General features: G+C 35.4%; 2 protein-coding genes across 6 annotated transcripts; one reads left to right on the top strand and one right to left on the bottom strand.

Annotated features, from left to right (window-relative positions):
* Positions 1–960: 960 nt before the first annotated feature.
* LOC135695306 (uncharacterized) lies at positions 961–4,413 on the top strand. The gene is made up of 6 exons (XM_065214361.1): positions 961–1,057; positions 1,417–1,466; positions 1,800–1,946; positions 2,226–2,327; positions 2,603–2,795; positions 4,078–4,413. Exons 1-6 carry the CDS (start codon positions 1,036–1,038, stop codon positions 4,335–4,337), a joined length of 774 nt encoding a protein of 257 aa, XP_065070433.1. The 5' UTR covers positions 961–1,035; the 3' UTR covers positions 4,338–4,413.
* A 1,794-nt stretch (positions 4,414–6,207) lies between these two features.
* On the bottom strand, positions 6,208–26,420 carry LOC135695300 (proprotein convertase subtilisin/kexin type 6). Of its 5 annotated transcripts, XM_065214345.2 has the most exons (16): positions 26,327–26,373; positions 24,557–24,613; positions 23,301–23,445; positions 21,866–21,997; positions 19,627–19,697; positions 17,849–17,949; positions 17,184–17,368; positions 16,654–16,881; positions 15,347–15,447; positions 12,481–12,581; positions 12,045–12,165; positions 10,998–11,191; positions 10,713–10,841; positions 10,391–10,513; positions 7,295–7,417; positions 6,208–7,042 (listed from the first exon to the last, which is right to left on the bottom strand). In XM_065214345.2, the coding sequence occupies exons 4-16, from the start codon at positions 21,974–21,976 to the stop codon at positions 6,975–6,977; spliced, it is 1,656 nt and encodes a 551-aa protein (XP_065070417.1). In that variant the 5' UTR covers positions 21,977–21,997; positions 23,301–23,445; positions 24,557–24,613; positions 26,327–26,373; the 3' UTR covers positions 6,208–6,974. The 5 variants fall into 5 exon arrangements, with proteins under 5 accessions (XP_065070417.1, XP_065070413.1, XP_065070414.1 ...); XM_065214341.1 differs by lacking the exon at positions 23,301–23,445 and having other exon boundaries at positions 26,327–26,420; XM_065214342.1 differs by lacking the exon at positions 23,301–23,445 and having other exon boundaries at positions 7,295–7,339; positions 26,327–26,420.
* Between the last annotated feature and the right edge of the window lie 127 nt (positions 26,421–26,547).

Genomic DNA, 26,547 nt, shown 5'->3' with positions numbered 1-26,547 from the left:
GACGTTAGTCTTTCAGGGTTCGGCACGGAGCAGATCAAGATTCCATTAGCTTATATCAGCAGAAAGCTCAAACTAGAAAATTGAGCCCCTATATAAAGAGAGGTACCACTATATAAAAAATCTTAGTCTTGAAAAAAAATTTATTTGGATGATGAGTCAAGAAGATAATGATTTGATTCAATTTCTTGAAATAAAAGTAAGGCGAGCATTCCAAAAGCGTGAAATTTGTCTACCCTTTTGAAAAATTGTGATGATCATTTTGCTGTGTATAATATAGAGGTTGTAATTTTTGTAGCCATTTGTATTAATATTTTATATTTTATATTAATATTTAGATTTACGATGTTTTGTTTTGCTGTAGTAGATTAAGGGCCATTTCGGCCTATACGTCTATTATTAATAACGTCGTATTTTCCTGAGAGGGTCGACAGAATTGCTCAAAGTAGAACAAATTCAAATTATATAGACTAGAATTACACAGGTTTCGAATAAGACAGAGTGGCTTGTAAGTCATCAGCAGGATTGACTTCGCACTGTAGGCCAATGTTCAAAAGTCTCAAGGGTCAACTGGCAAAGGTCAATTGTAGCAAAAACTTTTGTAATACAGCTTAGACCAGAAGCACAACATCATCAAATCAAACTGATTAATTATCTTTGTAGTTCAAGAAGCAAATAACATCAAATATTATGTATGAAATTGATTTAATCATTTTGTTTTTGAAGTGTTTTTGATTATATCACTTTAACTCATGAAGCAATTTTCTAAACGTGAATTGGGGCCTTGAGAGTCACCACATGTTCACAACGCATCACATTCACCCACACTATAAAATAAACAAACAATTATTTTGCCAAAACAAAATTAATGTGTTTACAAAACAAATTTGCTCAGAATTCTTTTAAATTTTCATGATTTATCTAGCTGTTTTGCTATTATCTCTTTTATTTACTGCTTATCATTTCTGTATTATATAAAGGGCACTTGAGTGAAGAATTTGCACTTTCAAGTCAAGTCTAAAGGTATCTGCTTGCTATATGACAACATCAAGAACTTCAGGTACAACTTTCTCAACTCATAACTGATCTTCATATATTTAATTAATTATAGAAATTTTATAGAATTTTTTATTGTATATATTTCGTTAAGTAGCATCAAATTTTGAAAAAACTATACTTTTCTTAGCAAAGCTTTTTAAGTATATACTTATGTTTGAAAAATTACCTCTTTAGGAATAAAGCTGAGTGATTCTAGCAAGTAGCAAATTCTATTTTTTCATTAGAAGTAGGAAATGCTAGTAATGCTAGAGACAACAAAGTCTATATTATTTTGCTTGATTTTTTTTTAAAATGTTGGTTGAAAATTTGGCTTTGCCTGCTATTTGCTCTGAATTGCATTTAAAACTAATTTACTTTCAGGAACGAAAATGAAGACTTTGATCATTTTCTGCATCGTGGCTGCTATATCGGTAAGCGTCGTTTTTCAATGCTGTAAAATTCACCAACATATATAAATTTGATCTAGTATGATAACCTGAAAAGTTCGTTTTCGTCGACAAATAGTTTATTCAAAACTTTTGCTTTGGTGTGTTGAGAGTTTGCACACACTTACTCAATTGTCGTTACGCTCTGAACAAGACATAAACCAGCCATTTCTCATTTGGATGGTAAGCAGAATTTGAAGTCTCTTTGTAGAAGCTAATCAATGCTTAGCTTTTCAAACACAAACATACTCGAAGAGCAGGATTCCTCACCTTTTAAAGCAGAAAAGAAATTATTATGATTTTATTTGTAATTCCTAGGCTGAGAAGTTCCAGATGAAATTGGAAGAGAATGGTGAAAAATTTGCAGAGGAAATCGAGGTCGATGTTGCTGGAAACACAGAGGAGATAAAGGTTCCCAAGCATCAAGACAGGATGCAAGTCGACCTTTTGAATGACTTCAATATCGTATGTCTTCCAATAAGTTTACATGACTTCATTCTAGGTTCACTTTCAATAACCTTCGACTTTCAAGCTTTTACTCTACTGACAAAATAACAAAATAACTAACCAAATTTAAAAATGGAAAATATGATATTTCAATCTTTTGATCAAAGCTTATTTCATTAACGATGTTTTTTATCTTAGCTCTAATTGATTTGAAAAATAAAAACTCGTCGTGTACAATAGAAAGTAATAAAATGCATTTTATGTTTGTTGTTTCTGATGCAATTCATTTGTTGCCAGGGTTTAAGTGCCACAAAGTTACCAGCTATCAAGAAATGCTATATATCAGCCATTGGCACAACTGAGCAAAGCCCACAGGGAATGAAAGAAAGCTTAGAGAAGGTAAGATATTTTAGAAGACGTTGTTGCAGAATTTTACTAGGCTTTATTGATGCAGCCTTTACTGACTCATAAGTTGTTGAAAATCTTATTAGATACTTTAACCATGATAACATGTTTAGGAATTCTTTGTTTCAAATCAAAATAGACGTCCATGTGCTGAAGAACAAGATTACGGTTTAGGGTCAAGTCATCAAAATTCTTCATGTATAAGTGCACGTAAATACTATAATATCTAACAATTATAAAATTGTAATACCAATATTGTTGCTCTGTAGACACATGCTCGATTTCCAACTGAAAGATACATGGTAAAGACACGTAGCGATTTGATTGTTCGGAGAATGACAGCTGACGAAGTTGGGGAAAAGATTGTTGCTCACTGTGGTGGATACGAAATGCTTTATACTGTTGATGTCAGCCAGGGAAATGTCGAGAAGGTTGCAATAAGTCTTGCAGAAGAGGTTGCAGGTAATTAAAATCAATATATCTTCTTTTGTGCATGGCCATGGGTAAAGCATTTGGTCACCGAGGTTCAATGCTTGTTTTTTAAAGAATAGGTTTCATCCTCATCTCGAGTACTACTTGAAACAAATTAAGAGGTCGACTCTGAACAGAAGTAAAGAAAAATGATGTTTTCGATTGTTATCAAATTCGATCATCAAAAGCAAACCAGTTTTCGCCCAATTTGGTGATTGGGGTCATTAGGTAAGGGCCCAAATCCGGTTTCAGTATACTGAGATTGAGTTTTTTGTAATTCATTTGGAAAAAATGATTTTGCCAAACAGATGCACATTACAGTTCTACTAAGAGTTTTTAAAAAAAGGTGGAAAGTGCTCTATGCCTTATTTGTAAAAAGCATTTTTTCATGCAATATATGCAAGCCACGATTACATATGTATATCAAGAAAAAAGTCAGATTTGAGAATACCTTCCCTTATGCCGGTGTCATATGCGTTTCGGTAACCTTAGGCATTTCGGTACACAAACATGGCAATTTTGGTTATGCAAAAACGTACCCAAGCACAGCACTTAAACAATAGGGTACCAAAACGAATGTTGGAATTTAGCGTCCGAACCGGTCCGGGTACACAAATGTTCTGGTTCATATTGTTCAGAATGGAAAGAACAATCGAACTAATTTTAAAAAGGGGGTTGCTAATAAAAAAGGGGTGCTGTAATTTCCTTTGTTAGATTTATGCAAAAAGTACAACATTAATGGCGACTCCAAACTTTACGTGATTGACTATAAGATAAGTGTAATACATTTAACTCCTAAAAACGTGTCAAAACATCACATGATGAAGTCACAAGATCTGAAACACATTGCGTTTCACAATGCTACACTTTCGCAAAGGGTACCAAAACGCATACTACACCGGCAAAAATATGCATCTTAGAGCTAAGCAAAGTATTACTTACTAGCACTGTTCGTAACATTTTATTCTAATAAATGTTTGTGACAGACCGTTGTGAATAGCAGACAAAAGTGAATACACGTTTAGCTGTGAAATATTTAGCTGGAGCACACACAGACACTTTTGTAACGCACTATTCTCATCCATATACATCTTGTTGCATAATGATCATAATAAATATATGATTGCCTTCCTGCGGCCCCGACCTGCCCTTAAAATGGTCCAAATTCTTTATAAAAATAAGTAAATAAGGATTAGTTGCAAGATTTTAATTCTTATCTTTACTTGAAACTTAGTAACAAATTTTTGGATTATTTGAATTTTTCTTTTTTAAGGAAAAACAAAAAGGAGCACAATTATCAAAAGGTTTTTTGCATGCAACCTCGAGAGCACAAATGTCATAAACACTTGCAGAAACAAAGGAAAACTTGGTGCAAGATGCTCCTTTTACAGAACTGACCTCAGACGGTGCATCTACGAAATTGACTGCCCCGCAAACATTTCAGATAAGGGTTTATCTGCAACTTGCAAAGGAACTCATCAATTCAATTTGCTGCAATGCTGCGATTTCATCTGTTTTCCATTTGGAAAATAGACTTTCAAACTGCATTCCTTCTATCGTAACTTGTAAAATCCACAGATTGGTCAATACAATATAAAAGAATAACTAATCGGTTTTGCTTTTTTGATCATTCTCTGATACTCTCTCTAAGTTGAGATCCCCTTGCAATTCTTATAAGTGCTTGTTGAAAGAATTTACGCGCATTTCTCATTTTTCACGTACTACATACACCCAAACGTGTTGTTATGATAATAATGCTCCAAACTTCATTGTAAGACTTTTGTAGCTGAGGTTATAACTCGCCATCACTCTTTTAGTCCGGTCAAAGTTTCAAAAAACAAAGGAATTTGAAGTGTTCTTAAAAATTTAACTAGTCGATTACTTGTGACGACGATGATTTGAACTTTCGTTGGTTTAGAGAAACAATTGATTCAGCAGTTTATTTACACGCTGCTGCGAATCTGATTCAGAAATAATGTGGTTTTGTAAGCAAAGAGTTTGTACAGGTAGGCGCCCTCTCAACTTCATAATAACCAGGCCCTCAAAAGATAAAATTGAAAAAATATCTCTGTTAATTTCAAAGATATCTATGTTCAAGAGAATACAAGTCACAAAAGAGAAGATAAAATCCTTGGGAAGAAAACATTTCAGTATTGCTTACCAGGGGCGTTGTGGCTAGGCGGGACACCGGGAAATTTCTCGGTGAGCTCCTTTCAAGTGAGTTTTTTTAAACCCAGGAAAATATCTAATATGAACAAAATCTTTGGTGAGAAAACGCCTCACTTACATTCATACTCAGGTTCACAGTTCAGAATTAGAGGAGGCCAACATTTACAAACAGGCAACTGTGAAAGAGATGCGTGGAATATGAACAGGGCTTCCGAGAGGGGGACAAGAAGGGGCCTCGAGGTCTTGGGGTCCTCTTAAAGCAAGAAATTCCAATTTTAGAACTGAATTTTATCGAAATGCAAAAAAGTGCCAAAAATTTTGTAAAACGAGGTAAACCACTGTAAAAAACAAGCGACACTGATTGGTCAACCTATACAGTCATGTGCTCGTATTTTCTGATTGGCCTTTTTCGATCCACAACTGGGTATATAAATATTTCCAAGCGTAGAGTTTTCGATCTATGTTCTGACGTTTTAAACTCTGAAGAGTGTCAGACGAAAAGCTTTAGTTTACTAAATGTTTGCTTTTTTCAAAGCCATTCTGAAACGTGTTTAAAGCTAATTTAAAAGGCGTGGCCGAAAAAATTTTCTGCTCGATTCGCTCGCAGTGCTTATGGGTTTTCTGTTGCATTTGTGTTAGTATCAACTGTGCGCTACAGCATTGGATTCGTTTCACATTTTTGCGGTCTTAAAGAGACTATGGTTAGAGAAAAGGGGCTACACCCCAACAAATATAGCAGACGAACCTTTAAAAATGATAAAAACTGGCATCTTTTTAATATTACATAGGTGCATGGTTTCCAGGTACATATTATTTTTGGTGACTTGGGTTTGTGATTGGAGATATCATACAAAAGCGTGGGCCCCCTTGTGATAATTTTCTCCCGGCCCTTTCCTAGGAGCCACAACGCCCCTGTTGCTTACATTATACGTAGTACGGGCCCCTTTTCTGTATATAGCAACCCAAGAGGTTTGATGCCAGTCCGCCTCTGGATAAAACTGTTTGGGTTGATTATGGTTTGAAAAAAGACGTGGTTTGTTTGATTATGGAGATACTGTTTGGGGGGATAGAAATAACCAATGTTCGATGAAGACTCTGCAAGTTCTTCATAACAAATGCGCCAAACTGGTATTGAGCATGAAACCAAATGACTCAAGCACGAATTATTAAATTCTCACAAACGAATCGAAAATTGTTACTCTGCAGTAGCAGTAAATTATTCACAAGAACAGCCAAAGAAGAGAATATTCGTGTTTGCTTGAACTTTTGTATGCAATCACAAGATCATTTAGCAATGTATAAATGCCTATATGCTAAATCTCTGTATGCTTATTGTATAAGACATTATAAGATTAATGCTTTAAATGTATTTAATCAAAAATATTCAATATTATCTACAAAATCAGATAGCAAACTAGCTTAATAAAAATCACAGGTATCGGATATTTGCAAATCAAGCATCTTGCTATGTTACAATACTAAAATCTTTTCTAAAACATGCATCATAAATGTAAGTCTGACAAATAAATTTTTTGTGACAGTAAATAAACAGCGTGTTGTACGTCAAATTATGTCAAATAAGAAAACTATAATTAGATAAATTAAATGTTGCAATAACATTTCGAACATAACTCTATACCAGCAATTTTTTTAAATGGTTTCAATGGGTGTAAAAAATCAAGGTGTAAAGAAAAAAATAAAGAAATTAAAGCAATCAGCCAAGAAACAGCAGTTTGAGACGCAAGGAAATATTGATAACTAACATATTCTCCCAACTAAAATGGTGATCCTGTTTTTCCTAATGGTGACCCTAAAACGCGGTTTTTCCTGGAATGAAAAGTATAGGAACAAGCTCTTAAAGGGCGGACTAGTGAAAAGAGCTTGTGAATAGGTCCGAGGAAGGTAAGCAAAAGATAATAAAAGACACAAATTTTTACTAATCTCTTTTCGATTTCTTGGTCTTGTCTTTATTTGGTCTTATTTAAGACGAGCGCTTTGAGTCTAGAAAATATTACTGAAGAATGTGAAAGATACCAAGAGCGCTGCAATCATCACTGATGGTTCTTTGGCTGAAAGAGAACACGGCCATTCACATGAAGGCTTAGTAAAAAAATGGAGATAAAAGGAGGATTTTTATTTGAATTGTGTACACATGTTTGGATACACAAGCAGAAATAAAGAAGATATATATCTAAGGAAATAGAAGATAATAAATCAAATATTGTATAAAAGATTCGAGAATACCATTCCCTAATCTGTCATTGCAGAAATGTTTTAACTCATTCTTGACAGAAAGTGTAATTAACAATTGCATAGCTTACTTGTTGCACTTCCACAAGGTTGGGAGTTTTTGTCAGTGCAAGGATCTGTAGAAGTTAAGAGTGATGCTGGCTTTGTGAAATAGGGCGTTGACTGTTTTTCAATATTTGGTGTCGATGAGCTCACTGTTAAATTTAACGATTATACAGATGGTTTTCGTCAAGTTTCTTTATTCTTCATAAATAAAATGTTTGCTAGCAAAATAACCTTGGAATTTAGATCTATGCATGAGAATTAGTAAGATAAATTGACAGTTACTAAACCTTTACTGACAGTAAGAGTGACAGAAAACATAAAGGTCGCTGAACATGCAATGATTTTAAAAAGAAAAATATAAACTCGTAAACGAGACGATGATGTGGATAAAGAAAGGATTGCTCAAAACACGAATAAGAAAATGAGCCTTAAGAGGGTAGTGTTTGGGACGCCACTAAGATTGTGAACAAATATATAACAATTTACTGTGCTAAACCATATCTTCAGTTGAGTTAATAATAAAGCCCTGGTAGAGACTTAAAATCAAAAACCGAGTTAGAAAGCGGCCTAAAAAGCAAAAGCAGTCTTAGAGTCTGCACGCAGGCTACGTATGCCGGGCGAAATATCAGCCATAGTTAACTACGTGTGTTTATTGTTGTTGGGTCTCGACGCGTTGCAGTGTTCGTTGTTTGCTACATTACTTTCAAACAACTGGTTGGTTATTTTCTGACCTCAGGACTGAGTTTAATCAATATATGCATTGACCACTTGAGGTTCTATGTTCTAGGTTCTTGTCGTTATTTGTCCAGAAGGTCGATTACAAAAAGCATTCACGGGGAAGGGTAGGGGTTCTTCCTTAGTGAAGGTGCCTGGGGATGTGTTTCAGACTTCTAGTCTAGCCAAGAGTATAGTTTTTGCAATTTAAGTCTAGTCAAGGTCGGGCCAAGGATTCCCTTTAACAATATTGGTCTAGGGAACTGAAAGAAGAAATTCAATCCTGAAACCCATTTTTGTTGATTAAAAACTAGTAAATAAAACAAATTGACTTTTGAAGTTTCAGGGTTGAATTCAACAATGTTGAGATATCAGCTGACTCGAATTGCTTGGTAAATGAATCAAGCCAAGAGTATCGTTTTCAACATAAGTCTACCCAAGGGTATCATTTTTTGTAGAAATTCGTCTAGCCAACGATACCACTTTGAACATGCCCGCGGCAGACCCCTACCCAGAATATAGCCAATAACCAGTGGCGTAACGCAGTTTAGGGCAGCTTAATTCGATAATTAGGGGCCCTCGGTCAAAAAGGGCCCCCAAATTATAAATGCGTCCATGTTTTTAAGACTTCACTCAAGTTCACGTAAACTTCCAAAACCCCCTTTCCCTTGGCAGAATTAGACTGGTTCAGTTGTAAAATTATTTTCTTGAAAATCTTGCATCAGATTGGTAATGATTTTGTAGACTATTAAGAGTCGCTAACCACCAATCACAAAAATTTTCATCGTATCTCGTGATACAATGACGGATGAAGAAATTTGTCCAAGATTGGAATGAAAAGAGCGCTGTTGAACAATGTCAGGAGGAGGCAATGGGGTTTCATTGGGCATGATAGAAAGAAAGATCATAGAGGCTGAGATGACTGGGGAGAAAAAGTTGGGTGTTTAAGATGGAAAAAAACTAGGCAAGATTGCAAGAGATGATCCACCGTGATCCTTCTATGGCATTCGATACCATGACACCAGAAGAAGAGATCTCGTGACATAGTTTTCCACAGAACGTCCTTCTCTATGTACCTGTTCTCGTCAATGCCACAGAATATTGCACTAATTCGAGATTTTGCATCGAATCGTTTCAATGATTGTTTTAACTGCCTTTTCCTACGAAATATGGTTAATCACCCCACCCCACCATAGTAAAAGATGGCTCCACAAAAAGACTTATTAAGTTCATTCAAGGCTTCTCTTCGAATATGTTTATAAAGATATTTGAAAGTTTCTAAGGTGCAAGTTACACTATACCGGATTGCTATCGGAGCGGAGTAACTTTCATATCGGATAGGGGTTTGAGTTACACTACGCCACACCAATCCGATACACAACGCTCTGATAAGCGGAGTGAAAATCACTTCGCTCTGGAGGTGATACGAAAATCGCTCCGTAGCGAAAATCGGAGTCACTCCGTAGCGGAGCGTTGTAGTGTAATCGCACGAATCCGATATGCTCCACTTCGAAACAAAGGATTTTCTTATTGTTTTCTGATTGAAGCAATTCGATCGATAGTGAGCAATGGCACTTTCTGAGATTTTGTTGCTGTTGGATAATGCCAAATCGAAATCATCAAAACATTTTCGTATTTGGATTTCATTTCTTCCCAAATTTTAATGAAGTGACCCTTGGACGAAAAACATACTTTAACACATCAGATAGCAACACAATCTCGCTATCCGTCCTACGAACCCCATTATTTATAGTTCAGTTTCATGGTTGTTTTCGTCATGTTATGCATAGCTATTGAAAAAGAATTCGCAACAGCACATAGATTCGAAAATATCGTCAAAAATTTAATCTGGTGGATTTGGTGTACCAGAAATGCAAAGGAATAAAGGCTTATGATCGAACGGAGCGTCGTAGTGCAACTGCTAACCTGAATATCCCTCCGGAGTAGAAGTTACTCCGCTCTGCTCCGCTCCGATAGCAATCCGGTATAGTTTAACTCTAGCCTAAGACTTTTCTCGATTTGACAATAGACGCATTGATATGTTTAGAAACAGAAAATTAGAGCCATGTATAAGAACAACGTATTCCGAAAGGAATTACAATTTAAAAGAAATTCGAAGCCGAAGCTCGTAGCCCTGAGCTAGGGAACCCTGCCAGGTGGTACCAGTCGGGTCAGGCTGGACCTGTAAGCTAGTGGAGGGAAGGGACGCTTTAATTCCCCATTCATGTCCTGTCGGAGCATGCCACTGCACTTTTTAACTAATCGAGAAATTAACCAGCTAAATTTATTTTCAAAGGAAATATGTAAAGAAAATTTTCAAAATTCAGGATACAAAATGGCATGCAAACGCGCTGTAAGACAGATTTGGAAAGGCAAAAATACATACAAAAATTGCGGAGCATACTTACTAGTTGTTGGTGGTGATGCTGTACTTGTCTGGTTTATCTTGATCTGCGATGCAACTACTGTGTTTCCAGCCATAGGATCATTGGCAGTACCATATAACTTCATTGACCAGTTGTACAAGGTACCTATCAATGATGTACATTCATATCTTAAAAGGTGTTTATATATAGTGTGTGACCATCTATATCAGAAGTATAAAAAGCAATGAGGACTTTTCACAAAATATTGCTAAAAACTAAAATAAATGCATATTTTCACAATGATTGTTACGCTTTGTAGGTAATTTAACTTGTTTATCACAATGTTTAAGAATCAAATGTTTACCATTTTGTTTTGGATCTGGTTTGACATTTCTCAACCTAATTTGCCATCTTCCTCGAGGATTCTCTCCCCAAAACTGTAAGGACATTATTGACAAGTTTTTTATCTCCTGAAATGAATCCATTATCCTTCCTGCAAGAAATCCATATCATTTTGGCATTTTTCTAACATCAAATCACAAATTATATTTATATAAGCATATTGTTTAGAAACAACGTGCTAAAAAATGTCAACGGTAATCTCAAAACGGAAAAGCAGAATTTATCTCAATATTTTGTCTCAAATCACCTGAGCGTAGAAGAACAGATATGCTCCCACCAGGGCTTTCGACCTCAATTTCAAGGTTGGTTCGACGAGTAAAATTTAAGGAGAACCGCATGACAACATGTTCAAGAAAGTTGATCCTTTTCCCCTCTCCTCCACAGAGATTTGGCCATGAGGACAAATCTACTATTTCTGTTGTTGTTGCAACTCCATCAATACTACAAGTTAATTCATGATAGAATATACAAAACAGAAAACAATCCATCACAGTGATTACTTATTTAAATTTACGAAAATTATGAAATGTATTGTCACTTTCTTTGACCTGCTTCCCTTCAGACTTCATATCATCTTCATCCTTCATAAGTTCTTCTGTTTCAATTTCTGTTCTTCCAACATGAAGCAGCCTCATGTTTACAAAAGGCGGTTTTGACCTTCACCTCGAGTTATTTGCTGGACTATTCCAGAATTTAATGCGGAAAAATTGCACTTGCTAGCACTTCCAAACAAACCCAGCTGTCCTTTTGGCTAATTTGCCGATAAACTAGCTTTCAAAAATTCGGGTTAGAGAATCCCAACGATATTTTCAATTAATTTCCGTCGTATTGTTTTGTTCGTTGCCAAGTTGTAACAGCCAAAATGAAGGCTTGGCTCAACTGTTTAGCTGCTCAAACTAAAAAGATAAATCAACCTTGGATTGGATGTTCCTTTTTGGAAGACACTAAACTTTAATTTTCTTTGACTAGGACAAATTTTTTTCCAGGGTTGCCAGATTTACCTTTTTCAGAGTCAAGTTTCCTGAAAAATTTTCTTTTGGCCTTTAGATCTGGCCTTTTGCCCTTTTTCAGTAATAATTTTTTTGGCCTTCTTTGGTTAATTCCATTGGCAACCCTGTTTTTAAGGGGTAATAAAAACATCGAAGTAATAGCTAGCTTTGAAAGGTCTTTACAAACCCTTCATAACAGCGGAGCTTGATTAAAGATACAAAAAACTGGCTAGCAAGTAATACCCCCTTTTGCGATTAAACATAAATATTTCTTTGTGAATAACATTCTAGTTATACGTGCATACCGCTTCGGTGTATTTGGCAATGTCATGACGCATTCCAAATGTTGCCCGACATTTGTCCAGTTTTTGGCATTGGTCGTCAAGGCGTCAGCATCGAGCAATCCAAAACCAAAAAAGTCACTGTCTGAAATTAGCAAAAAGAAGTTTTCTTTTATAAAATAATTTGGTAAATAGCTATTGGTAACTGGACATTTGTGCAGCAGGGAAACTAAAGAGTCCTTTAAACTGAAAAAAACCAATGGAGACAATCTACTCAGCACGTAGTCAGTCTCAGACAACAAAGGAGAGGCAACGAAAGACCATGAAAATTAAGTAGCTGCAAAAGATCCAAGGTCCGTATGTTATTCTGGACATATTTATGTTTGCATCAAATATTTTGATAACATTTTGCCTTTTTTGAGGAGCTAGTCGTAGATTTTTCAAAGTCAACACTACTTACATCGAAGTCCAGCTTTGTTTATTTTCCATTCGACTGAAGAGAACTTGGAACACGAGCTTCTAGCAACCAAGTGCTGCACATCCCGCCAACCAAGATTGGAGCTAAAATGAAGAAGCAGAATATAAAAGAGTATTTTACAGACGTGCTTGGTTTCCACTTGATTTGCTCTGATCGAATCCTCTTTCAAAGGAGTTGTGCGAGCATGGCGATTTAGGTGGAAGCCAACCTTAATAGTTGGCTTATAATTTATTTTATTTGGTTTTTGATTGAAAGCCAATGGCAATTCCGCCCGTCTTTTAACCTAGAACCTGCTATTAGCATTCTGTTCATGCTCTACTTTGTAGACGCGGAAGATAATCACCCTTTTTGCCTCACTAGAAAACAGCAAAATCAAAATATCAAAATGCAACAAAATGCTACATGCAGAATTTTTCTTTAGTAAGTGTACGAAGTATAACGCTAAAGCGTAGATCGTGATTTTGTCTTTTACAAGATAAATAACGTGTATGGTTCTGAAGTCCATTTAAGCGCGTTCATGTTCATAGTAATAATGATATATTAATAAAGGCATTTATATTGCGCCATTTATCCACTCGGCTCAAGGCGCATTACATAACGTTCATAAAACCAATAGAGAGATAATCTACAGTATTAAAAAGAATGCTAAGAAATTGTTCGTAAAAAAAAAGATCTAATTAAGCTGGCGTCTAACTTTTTTATTAAGTCAGATAAAAAAATAAAAGTCATCGTTCTGGATTGTTGACTAAAGCAGTAGGATTACATTAAGATTGAAATCTTAGACAATAAATGTTGATGAAAATATTCTGATTGTTGATGATGAACGTTGATGAACGTTGCATAAATTGTGGGATATAGGATTAATATTCTTTTATAAATTTGAGAAATGATGATGGCTGCTATCTTATGCTATCAAAAATTATTCTATCCTATGCTATCCTATGTTATCATATGCTATCCTATGCTATTCTTTGCTACCCTATACTATCATATGCTTTCATATGCTATCCTTTGCAATCCTTTGCTATCCTTTGCTATCCTATGCAATCCTTTGCTAATCTTTGCTATCCTATGCTATTCTTGCTATCTTATGTTATTCTTTGCTATCCTAGGCTATCCAATGTTATTCTTTGCTATCCTATGTTATTCTTTGCCCCCCCCCCCCTTTACTATCCTATGCTATCCTATGTTATTCTTTGCTACCCTATACTATTCTATGCTATCCTATGCTATCCTATGTTATTCTTTGCTACCCTATACTATTCTATGCTATCCTATGCTATCCTATGTTATTCTTTGCTATCCTATGTTATTGCTATCCTTTAATATCCAATGGCATCCTATGCTGCCTCATGCTACCTCGTGTTTTCTTATGCTATCATATGCTATTCTATGCTCTCCTATGCTATCCTATGCTATCCTATGCTATCCTATGCAATCCTTTGCTATCCTTTCCTATCCTTTGCTATCTTATGTTATTCTTTGCTATCCTAGGCTATCCAATGTTATTCTTTGCTATCCTATGTTATTCTTTGCCCCCCCCCTTTACTATCCTATGCTATCCTATGTTATTCTTTGCTACCCTATACTATTCTATGCTATCCTATGTTATTCTTTGCTATCCTATGTTATTGCTATCCTTTAATATCCAATGGCATCCTATGCTGCCTCATGCTACCTCGTGTTTTCTTATGCTATCATATGCTATTCTATGCTCTCCTATGCTATCCTATGCTATCCTATGCAATCCTTTGCTATTCTTTCCTATCCTTTGCTATCTTATGTTATTCTTTGCTATCCTAGACTATCCAATGTTATTCTTTGCTATCCTATGTTATTCTTTGCCGCCCTATACTATCCTATGCTATCCTATGTTATTCTTCACTACCCTATACTATCCTATGCTATCCTATGCTATCCTATGTTATTCTTTGCTATCCTATGTTTTTCTTTGCTATCCTATGTTATTGCTATCCTTTGATATCCAATGGCATCCTATGCTGCCTCGTGCTACCTCGTGTTATCTTATGCTATCATATGCTATCATATGCTATCCTATGCTATCCTATGCTATTAGAAATAGCTAAAAGGGTATTACTGTATAAATTTTTTAAAATGAAATAAAATGAGAATGAAAAAATCAATATCAGTTTTACAATCATTTGATACATCAGCCAGGGTATGAAAGAATTAATGAATCTTCTACACTTTTTAATCAGTTGCTTTGTATCGTATCGTATCCAAATCACTAAGGTCAATATAGATAGGACTCCTCTAAACTCTTACATCTTAAGAACATGATAGTATCATGAACACGCATGGAAGTTGTCGTGTTTCTAACTGCACAGGGAAGATAACTGATATAGAGAAGAATGGAGAGGCCCCCCCCCCCCCAAGACATAAGCCTTGTAAAACATCAACTTATCCTTTTTGCGCTTTTTTGTGTTCAACAGCTTGGACAGAAACCAAAAATTTTATCATTACCAAAAATTTTTGAATATCATAGTCTCAAAACCGCATCTAAACAAGCTAATCCAGTAACTTGTTGGTGATAATAATGTGTTAAAACAATATTAGAACTAATATTTCTCAATATTATAGAAGTAGTCATCACTGACATTAAAGAAACATTTCAAGTGGGCTGAGGCAACAGGAAAACTTTTCTTCATTGCTTCACCTTTCGGAGGCCTCTCAGATGCCAGGCGTGAAGCAGAATTACAATCCCAAGATAAAATGTTTGCGCGTATGCTTTCTTGCCAGGGAATACTGTCAAGGGAATTACAGTTCACAAAGAAGGAATGTAAACTTTGAACATCAGTTATGACACTACATAGGCTAGACAACATACTTTGCTTGAAGAACCAATGCTAATATTCCTGCAGCTACAGCATTGGCACCAGATGATGCCCCATCATTCTCAATGCATTTATTTTGTAATGCACATGATGGCTGAAAGAATAAAACTGTCACCCTTATTTGTAGAAGGCGATGCTGCAAAAATTTAGTTATGTAGCTTCAATTAGTCCCCCATTTCTATTACCTTAGGCATAAACATAACTTAGTTCTACATGGTGAATGGTATATGTAGTAACCTTTTTCAGAAACCCATAATGTAGACGTTATGGCAAAAAAACTGTGATCACATAACAGCTTCATTAGAGGAAGGGACTGGCTGCTTCTGACTTTGCCATGTTTTGCCTTGATCCTACATTCTTTCCTGTTACAACACTTATGCCAATTGTGATGTAACATCTACATGTTTGGTTCAAATTCAAATATATCAAAAACCTATGATCGCATAACAGCTTCATTAGACTTTGTTCCATATAACATTTTAGCTCTTCTGAATGTTTAGAGAAAGTGACGTTTTCAGTAGATGAAATAATATCAATATTGAGACCTTTAAATCTCGGGTGCATATATTACATAAGGTTAAAAACAGTCCTTGATTAGAAATTTAATTATTGAAAGACATTTTAAAATATTAGGTTATTTCAGAAAATTGATCCCTTGTTGTCAGCCTACAGACCTGTTTAGTATGTAGCAGCGAAGAAACGTCATATTTGTAGTGATTCACTGTATTTTTTTGAAATTTTTTTGAGAGTTTAAGCATTCCTATTTACGGTGATTTACGTATGCTTTTACTAAATCTAATAGTATCCAATTTCTAAAGCAATCAAAGTCCTTATCAACGAAATAAGCTTTTAGATAATACATGCTTCCAGTTGCAATACAGGGATCCGGAGAGTGGAGGAGAAGGGTAACGGGCAATGTCTTCACAAAACGAGAAGCCTGTATCTTATATTACGAAATGCATTATTTTTGCACCAAGTCAAAGCTACAACCTTCTAATGGTGCCTTTTATCGCAAGGTAACTCTAAAAAATACAACAAACGCCAACTCAATGAATTTTCATTGCAACTGGAATATCATCAAAAGGCAAGGATTTGAACCAAGAGAAAATATGGAAAAAATGAGATCTTAAATATGCTAGTATGATTTAAAAGAAAGTCTGTTTTACCTGTGATTCTATAAATAGCAGATTTTTCTAATTGCAAAGGTAACTTGCAATTAACGACCAGAGCTTGTGCTCATAAGTTGCCAACATCTACATATTTGGTTCAAATTCAAATATCTTTATAGGGAGCTCCTTACCATGCGATCATGGGGATACTTTAGTCCTAGTGACAAATCTCTTGCATAAGTGACAGCATGTACAGCAGAACATGCCATGTTTTGCCTTGATCCTACATTCTTTCCTGTTACAACACTTATGCCAATTGTGTAAATAGAGGTAACATATTCGTCAAAAGCGCAACTTCCGTTGAACTGCCCACTGTTTCCGGCAGCAAAGAGATAGATACTGCCCTTACCACCTCTTCCCTACAAAAATAAGAGGTGATTCAGTGCCTTCTTCATTAAATCAAGGAAGGAAAAGGTTTATTTCGTATTTTACATAACATAACATAACATAACATAACATAACATAACATAACATAACATAACATAACATAACATAACATAACATAACATAACATAACATAACATAACATACATAACATAACATAACATAACATAACATAACATAACATAACATAACATAACATAACATAACATAACATAACATAACATAACATAACATAACATAACATAACATAACATAACATAACATGTGTATTTTGTACCTTTTCAGTGGCATTTTTTATTGCAGCTTCAATAGGCTCTTCTACGTATCCAACAGATGCTGAGTAAATTGACAGAGGGCCCCAAGAACACAAATATATGTCATTAATATGGTGTGCGTATTCCATCATATATGCGAATCTCTTCGGGTTCGCTGGTTCTGAACTACCAAGATAATGCTTGATGCCTTAAAATAAAGAAGCATTCTCTCAATAAACAAAAATTGATTAATACTAACCGTATAGGAATACTATTTTTATTCAAGATGGGGGATGCTAATAATCTGAATTTTCGTAGCACACTAACGAAAAGTTAATTCGCAAAAAGGGAAAGGGATATAGGCACAAGACACTTTCGTCGAGAGAACCTTTTTTCAATCTTGAGAAAAACTTCTTTAACATGCTGGAAAAACAATTGTTGTATACTGATTACGGAGCTCCAAGGGGTAAAAACATAGCACTCTTTGAAATAGCCCTAAAACTGAGGTTTAACACAGTGGACAATTTGATCTAACAAGGAGACAGATATTTTAAATTGTTCTTTTGATAGTCATTTCTCCAAGGTAAAAATTCTATGAATGGAAGACATAAAAAAGGCAACAAAACTTTCGGACGGAATTGGAAGTAGCATAAATACAGCAAATTGGCATTAATTTGGAATTACAAACCTGAGAATTTGGCATCGTATGCAACTCCCACTATGCATTTACCATTATTTGCTTTAGCAAGAGCTAGACCTGCCATTGCAGTTCCATGCGAGAATGGGCCACTGCAATAAAAGAGGTTTTCAAACATGGAAAAATTTCTATCTATGAAGTTTATATTCCCAAATATGTGGCATCTTAAGTTAATTAGTTTGTCTAAGTATTTTTATTGTTTCTATTGCACTTTTTACTGTCTAACCCTTCTCAAATGCCCGATAACTTAAAATGCATGAGATATGGTAGGTCTGCAGCGCTAAAGTGTTATTGGTCTCGAGATCGCACTCGCATATACTCGCAAATCTCATTTATAGTCCAGCCTTTACCCTACACCCCTGCTCCCATTCAAAGTTGGAGCGCTTGTTTTTTTAGAAGAAAAGATATCAACATTGAACTGGAGAGAGGGGTGAAAAATCTTGACAAAATCTTTCCAAAATTGTAGTTGATTTTGGTAAGTTGATCACGGCACAGCAGTTCAAAAATAGTGCCAATTACAGAAAATGATATCTTAACCTGTATAAGTTGTTTTGAGATGTTGTATGGCATCCCATCAGTCATTGTGAATGGCAGTATATCCCTCTAGAGGCTCAATAACGAGTAGCTTCAGCACCCCAGGGTCGGTCAGGGTAACAAAGCATTGCATGCCTAGTACATATGACTTCTTGGGTCTCAAACAAAACTTTTATACAAAGAAAATTTTGCTAGAATACTGTACTTGGTAAAGATTACAAGCAGATAGAGTTATAATTGATTTGAGGGGAAGAACAAGACTGCTCTAAGTTGATACACTTAGTTTCGTGCTTAATACAATCATCAGGTGACTGATTTTCAGTTGGAACAGAGCCCTCTGACGAAAAAGGAGACAAACAACTCTGAATGGTTTCACCGAAAACAGCTAAGCAGAATATCACCAAGCTACTGAGGTTTGGAAACAATCAATTCTGCAAAGAATGCAGAGAAAGAAAAAAAGAAAGATGTGAGAAATACTTGAGGGAAAGCATTTGGACAGACATCTAAGAAAGACACCATATGGGAAAGCCATGAATTGGTACTTTGAAGTACCAGATATGATAAGAAATACAGAGAAACCTAGGGAAGAATATTGCCAGGGATATATCACTTTGACACTGTGAAAGGAAGGAAGGAAAATGCAAACAATGTCTGAAAATAAAACAGTTTAAACTACATTATACTTAACAGGCATAATGTTTATAAGTACACTGCGACTCAATAAATAATATGGATAGTGCTATACATATTTCCAGCCTGGGAAAAATCTTATCTTGAGGTATGCCCTTTCGATCTTATCGACGGGAAATTCTTCGACTAAACAAAAGAATACAAGTCCTAACAAAAAGAATTTTTTTTAATCTGTAAATTAAACCATACACCTATTGAATCTTGTAGATTGAATAGTTGAATTTATCTTAAGGTCAATGAATTAAGCATACTATTAAGCGTTGTTCAATGCTCAAATCGAAAATATCTTGAACTTGGCCAAATTTACCGTATGCTTCTTGCCAAAAAGAATGCTCTGAAAAATTGCCAAATCAAGGAAAATAAAAGAAAAAACAACGGGAAAGAACTCTCTTCAACAATTTGTAGCATTGCATGGGCTAAGCAGTGCAAGCAATGCAAGCTGGATATTCTCTTAATGCAAGATATCATCTAGAAATATTAAAATAGCTTTAAATTCTTAAAAATTGCAGAAATAACGCAAAAAATAGCAAATTGAAACCACTTACTCATACAGCGCAGGACTATCTGGAGTCGGATCAGAGCTATTGGTCTTGTAATCAAAACTTCCCTCAACCACCTACAGTAGGGCATATGGTTAGGTTACAGTCAAACAGTTGAAAGCAAAGTTACCAAGAGTGTGGGGCTCATTCATTTCAAGTCCCTCCTAAATACACGTTTCCAGTACTAAATCAAATTAACGATTTTCTTTGTTGGTTTGGTTTTCAAATAAAAGGTGCTTCACTGACGAACGACTATCAGACTAAAATTCCTTCGTCCTTCTTTGCACCGATTTACTTCAGCTTGCAAAGCGAGCAAGAGAGATTGTTGAATAAAAAATAATGCAAAGTTTATACACACAAAGACGATCATTAAATAAAAGGTATATCAATTAATATTTCTATAAAATTTTTCAGGCGTAACCATATATCAGTGACAAAGAAGTAGCAAGCAAAAAGTTTATTTAGAAAAAAATTTGATTAAGTAGAACAAGGGAAAGAATGCAACGCAAGAATGAGACAGAAGAATGTGATGCAAGAATGCCACGCAAAAATGCGACGCAAGAATGCAACGCAAGAATGTGACACAAGAACAAGACAACAAATGTGACGCGAAAGTGGGACGCGAAAATGGGACGCGAAAGTGGAACGCGAAATTGGGACGCGAAAATGGGACGCGAAAGTGGGACGCGAAAATTGGACGCAAAAGTGGAACGCGAAATTGGGACGCGAAAGTGGGACGCAAAAGTGGGACGCAAAAGTGGGACGCAAAAGTGGGACGCAAAAGTGGGACGCATAAGTGGGACGCAAAAGTGGGACGCAAAAGGGATATCAAAATTGGTTGCGGATATTTCAGTATTTTGGGTGAGATATCTACATGTTTTGCCATTGGAACAACCACAAGCATGTATACCAAGACATTGGTTTGCAAATAAGCTTATATCTTACAAGCATATCTCTTGAATCTAAGTCTTATAAAAAAGCCATTGATGGTGGTAACAGGAAAATGTGCTTTTTTACTTCATCACAACACAGTATTCCAAAGTTCCTGTAAATTATCTTATTTAGAGAAAATAAAAGTGGGTGATACGTGAGGGTCAATGGTATTATCTTTAAGTTTTGTTTTTCCTTTCGAGGCTTCATGGCTTCTTGGCGTCAAATCTTAGTAACCTTTTCCAAAACAAGTTTGACCACCTTCAAGAGGTAATCATTGTTTGTAAAAAAGTGCTCTTTTCTTTGACTTTGTATTGGAAATCAGGATCGTCTGAGCTAAGCTCCGTAGACGAAGGAATTCAGAGAAAGGTATAACGCTCTTTGTTTTTGATGGAGCGTGATGATGAGTAGTCGAAAAAGCTGAGAACTTTATGAAACATTGCAACATATAGATTCGGAAATAGAATCGCCAGAGATTGATAGCAAAATGTCCAGGAATGGCAGTTTAGTCTCTGTCATTTCAAATGTGAATTTGAGAGCATGAAGAAAACTGCAAACAAAGTTAATGAAATTTTGAAGTTTAACAATGTCATCGATCCAATCATACTGTTGGCTGATGCTTGGTAGCCAACAATGAGGCAAGCATATCTTGATCCAAGTTTGCTACCTCACCAGCTTGAGCATTGTATTTATGATGAAGTGAGAAACCATTGGTAGCAAGTACAAGTTCAGCAAGCTGTAGGAGTATAGAGTTGGGAGGAGTGTGTTTGGGGTAGAGTGCTTTTACTTTTCTTAAATGAAAATAAAAAAGGAAATTATACCAATTATGCTCACTTTTAGGACTTCTATTTGCAGACAAAGATGCTACAAATAAAAAGACTTTACAAAAAAGGATTAATCTCAATTGGAGACTCTATTTCCACATGGACTCAAAGCAAAGCATTTCTGCTCTGATTATTTTGTATTAGTATCTTTTTCTAATCTTTTACACCTTCTCTTGTGTGGAATTCTTCCATCACATTTTTTCCTGCTTTCCTTTTTTATTGAACTATTTGCATGCTATCTCTTTATTACTGATAAATATGCCCAAATATCATATGGTAATATTTTATTCATCCATATGGTAATAAATGGCAATAACTTTTATTCAATTGTTGGTTTAATGTATATTTAAGAACTACAGCCACACATACAAACAACAAATACATCTAATCCAAAGTGAACAACACCGGGACTTTACTACAATTGAATATAAAGCAAGGAATAAAGCAAGGAACAACAGAGATAAGCTGAAGATATTTTCTGTGCTTCTCACAAATTTAGAGGCAATCTCACTGTGGTCCTTTTCAACACCAGTTGGATCATTTATACATATAGTGACACCTTTTCCAGTCAGTCCCTTTTCCCAAGCTTTGTGTATATTCATTGTCACCCCATATCTTTCATTCTAAAAATTATTGAAACAAAAAATCAATGTACATAATGTTGATATTAGTTTACCTTTACCATCTACAACTTTTTTACATGATACATTCCTGTAGGTTAACATACAGTAGCAGATAGATTTAATCTGAACAGCTGACTTTAAACTAAGTTAATAGAAAAAAATTGACAGGAACAGTTTGCATATGCCTGGGTGTTTTTATAGAACCCTGATAAATGCAGTAAGAATATTCAGACTTCAACTGCTTAAAGTTCATAAAAACAGCATGTGCCAGCACTTTATATTGCTGTCTGGGTAAAGAAACATTTTGTCTCCGGGAAGGATCCAAAAAGATTTGGTCAATGTGGTACTGAATTGTGATCAAAATGGTATTGGTGTATTTCAAAATTATTGCACTTCCACAAAGTAGGAGGAAATGATATGTAAATGATAATATTACCTATTGTTATGCAAACTATTTGTGCTTTCAAATGGCAAATGGAACTTTTTGGAAGCAAAAAAACAACAAATAAAACCTCCCATTTGTTCAAATATTACAGGAACAAATGTCATTTAACAGTTTCAAAATTCCAAATTTTATCGGGTAGCAGTGAGCTATCGAAAATTATATTCAACATTAAACCTTCTTGAAATGGATGCATCTAATTGGGTTTACCCTTACAAGGTACTCTTGTGGAATTTTGTGTCAAACCTTAAAAACTATCAGACAATCATTTTGGCCATGGTTTAAAAATATTTTTCAGATGAGGCCAACCATTTTCAAGCCATGGACTTGAGACTAGCCATGGAAAAATCTGTTTGACAATAAATCTTTGTAATCAACTTCTCTGTTTGTTCCTTTGCTGCCAAACTTGGTTTGTTTTCTGAGCTTTTGCTTCTCATAGATGTTGTGTGGCTGCATCTTATCTAACTTGCATCTCAATTGAAAATGTTTCTCCTTTACGCATGGTTTTCATTAAACATATTTTTGATGATGCCTCCTATTATGTCAGAAAGATTTTCATGAATTTTCTTCCAAAATTTGCTACAAAGTATGCCTATTTCATCCAAATCATGCATTCAAGTGTTTTGTTTTGTTGAAAAGTCCACAAAACAAGCCACCATTCTGAACAAGGTGGCAGAATACTTTTGAAACAGTAGTGTAATTGTGTGTGATGAAATTACATTGAAGAATGGGTAGTTGTGATGAAATTTGGTAGCAAAGATTATTCAACAAGAGAAATTTCAAAATTATCTTTAAAAATGATATCAAAATAATGATATTTCATTGCAGATTGAGTGAAGATGATAATCCCAAACCTCTCACCCTAAAATTGACAAATTTAATCTGACGAAGCGCACTCTAAGAAACCTTCTTGTTTGAACTATGCTCATAAAATATTTGCTCAATTGCTCCAGATCATTGAATTTGCTATCCATTTTTTCCATCCTGCCTGTTATTGGCTGATTAACTAATACATGAAAAACATGAAATTGTTAGCCTAATCTGTTAATAATTGCCCACGAAGTGTAGGAACACTTTTGTCCTGTTAATGAAGACGAAGTTAAAGTTACATCAAATGTTACTTGACAAGTTGTGATTATAAGAGAGTTTGACTGCAAGGGGTGTGTGACTGTAAACAGAGATAATTCAGGCCTTGCCCGGAAAGGCGCTCGATCGAGCGCGCGCGCCTACAGCGCACCAAAAAGAAGCCTTGGAGAGCGATTTATAGAGCCCCTCAAAGCGTCAAAACAATATTACCACGGAGCAAAATAATTTCTTGGCCTTTGTCTAATAAACTTGATCAAGCATAAACAATCTTCCCAATAGACCGCAATATTATGATTTGCGTAAGATCACCCCTTGAGAAAAAAATTCAGCAAATTCAACGTTGGTTTTTCGATACCATTTTTAATCTAATAACCCTCTAATAACCACCAAGGTCACAGGCCATCAACCCTCATTATTTTCTGTTTTTCTTAATAATTTAAAATCATTTTTGCAAATCAGAGATCACATTTCCGTCCAAATTACCGCATTGCTTTTCAGTTTTCATTTGCTTTCGTGAGTGAGTAGTAGATGTTCTAGTGTCTCTTATAGAATGGATAGCATAAAAAGGGAAATAAAGTTAATGTTTGACTTAAAGCCATGCGTTCTCCTATATTTCTATATTTGTATTAACATAGTGTTTGCTGCATGTTTTGTTGTTTCATATTATGGTGCTTTTTGGTATCACCGTTGAATTTCTTATTTAACACTCTTCCAAAGCTTTCGATATGAAGCTCTTGATCTTCCAAAGCTCTTGAAGGATGCTCTCAAGGATATTTTATTTAAAGGTGCTAAATAGAGCGCCTAGAGTTTCTAAGGGGCTCTTTTTATGGAGCACCTTCATTTTGCTTAGAGCAAGGCCTGATAATTAACAATATTCACAAGCATGGATATAAATCTTCAATGCATGTTACTAGCAGTCTAACTAACTGAAATGACAATAACTGGAGCTGACATATAAAATTTGAAGAATTTTAAAATAGCAGTTTTCCAAAGAAATGCCTTCTAGAATACTTTCTACAAATCCTACTTACCAGATAAAACTGCAGTGGAAAAAGTGGATCATTGAAGCTTGGAGAGGGAGTATTTGCCTAAAAAATTAAACCAAGTCTTTGCTAATCATGTGATGTTCAAACATCAAATTTCAATGCAATCAAGCTTTATATAAAATTCAGAATAAACTTAGAAAGATCTTGAAATTAACCAGACAAAGTATTTCATTTGCTACTTGATGACACTTTAATTTCTTCCCTTTATGGCATTTTTTATTTGTTGCTACCTTACATCTGCAGGTAGCTTTTAGGACAACGGGAAGCTGTTTATCAAGAAGTGTCCTATTCCTTCCTCTCAATGTGACCACACTTCCTTATTCCTATCACTGGAATTGCAGAGAGCTGGCATTTCCCTTCACTCTGGGTGAAAGTTTGGTCATATTACAAACTTGAATCCCAGACCCTTGGATCGGTAGTCAGTATCCCTAATCACTGAGCCATCCTCACTGGGATCACCCTACTTTTCCAGGAACACCTGGGCTCAGTTTAATTTCATTTAAATTTCATTAAACACAACTAATATTATAACATCAATTACAGAGAAACATAACATAGCTTTAATTTCAGGGCAACCAAATATCAAACTAATGACAATGGTTTCATTAAGTTGAAAATCCTATCCCTAATGGAAAGTTGGAAGTTTCTCAATTGAGATTTGGCTATCTGGAGGTGATTGGACTGTCATTCCTACCTATATACCAATCTGCAAAGCGGGGCAGTTCTCAACAAGATCTTGTGTGTGTGCAAAAGCAAATATAAATGTGTGCATGTGTGAAAGAGTGCTGACAAAGTGTGCAATGTGTGCAGTTTCAGTTTTTGTGTGCAGTTTCTGTAGTCACTGGATTACATTTGAAAGCTTTGAGCACTAAAAAGTAAACAGAGCATGTTTCGCTTCCAACATTCATGCTAGGCCATCAATGTCGTCTTCAATGATTGGGGAATGAGGAAAAACTCATCAGAAATATTTTACATGTATTTGACTTTTCAACTTTAAATTGCTTATCATTCCTTTTATATTTATTAGCAAATTTCTCTTCGTGCAAAAGAAAATAAGGAAATACAAATCGCTGTTTTGGATTATCCGAACCGGATTATCCAATTTGAAAAGGGGGGATCTGTTGCTGAATTTGTAAAGATAGTTGAATAATCACCAGGTATAATGTCTAAATTAATGAGAAGTTATTAGATGACAGATTTGGTCTGTATTATGCTAAAAGAGAAAAATATCTTTTATTTTGAAAATAAATTTCATCTTTTTGGTCAGTCATCCAAATAAAACATCAAAACCCCCCAAATTGGGATTAATGGGCAGCATTCAAATAGGTTTGTCTACGGCCATCTGAAAAGCTCAGACTCGAAGTCAGTTCTTCCAGCGCTATTTACTTTGACGACATTTGAAAGCTTCAAACTCTAAAAAGTAAACAGAGCAGGTAAAAATTGCTTCCAACAAGTGTTAGGCCATCGATATCAATGTTAGTGGTTCGGGAAACCGATGAAAAGCTCCCCAAAAATACAACTTTGAATTGCTTTTCTCTCTAAAAACAAATCACTCATTGCATAATTGTTATCAAATCTTTCTTCGGGTAAAAGGAAACAAGGAAGGAAATTAAAACTGCTCTTGTGGTCTAGCCTCTCTCGTACAAGCAGAAGGGGTCAAAGGTGATATGTTAAAGGGCAATTTCCAAAGCATAGATACTGCAACTTCTAAAACAATTTTATAAAACTCTTTTTAAAAACTTAACTTATGCTTACCGCGAATACATTATTCCACTGGCAAATAAGAGTTAGGAAGAACACAACCACAGCCTTCATGACGCTGAATGTGTTGCGGTCAAATTGCTCCTCCGTAGATACCCCAACTAGTCTCCATGATGAATAATGGGTTGCAAAAATTCAATGCTATATAATGGTGGTTATTCTAAAACTTTGCAAAACTTTTCTATTCCAAGTCAGCATCACAATAGACGCGACAA

Source organism: Rhopilema esculentum, chromosome 2, assembly GCF_057945365.1.
Source record: "Rhopilema esculentum isolate cy_ngs chromosome 2, ASM5794536v1, whole genome shotgun sequence".
NCBI classification, from domain to species: Eukaryota; Metazoa; Cnidaria; class Scyphozoa; order Rhizostomeae; family Rhizostomatidae; genus Rhopilema; species Rhopilema esculentum.
This window is presented reverse-complemented; position numbering and strand designations above follow the sequence as displayed.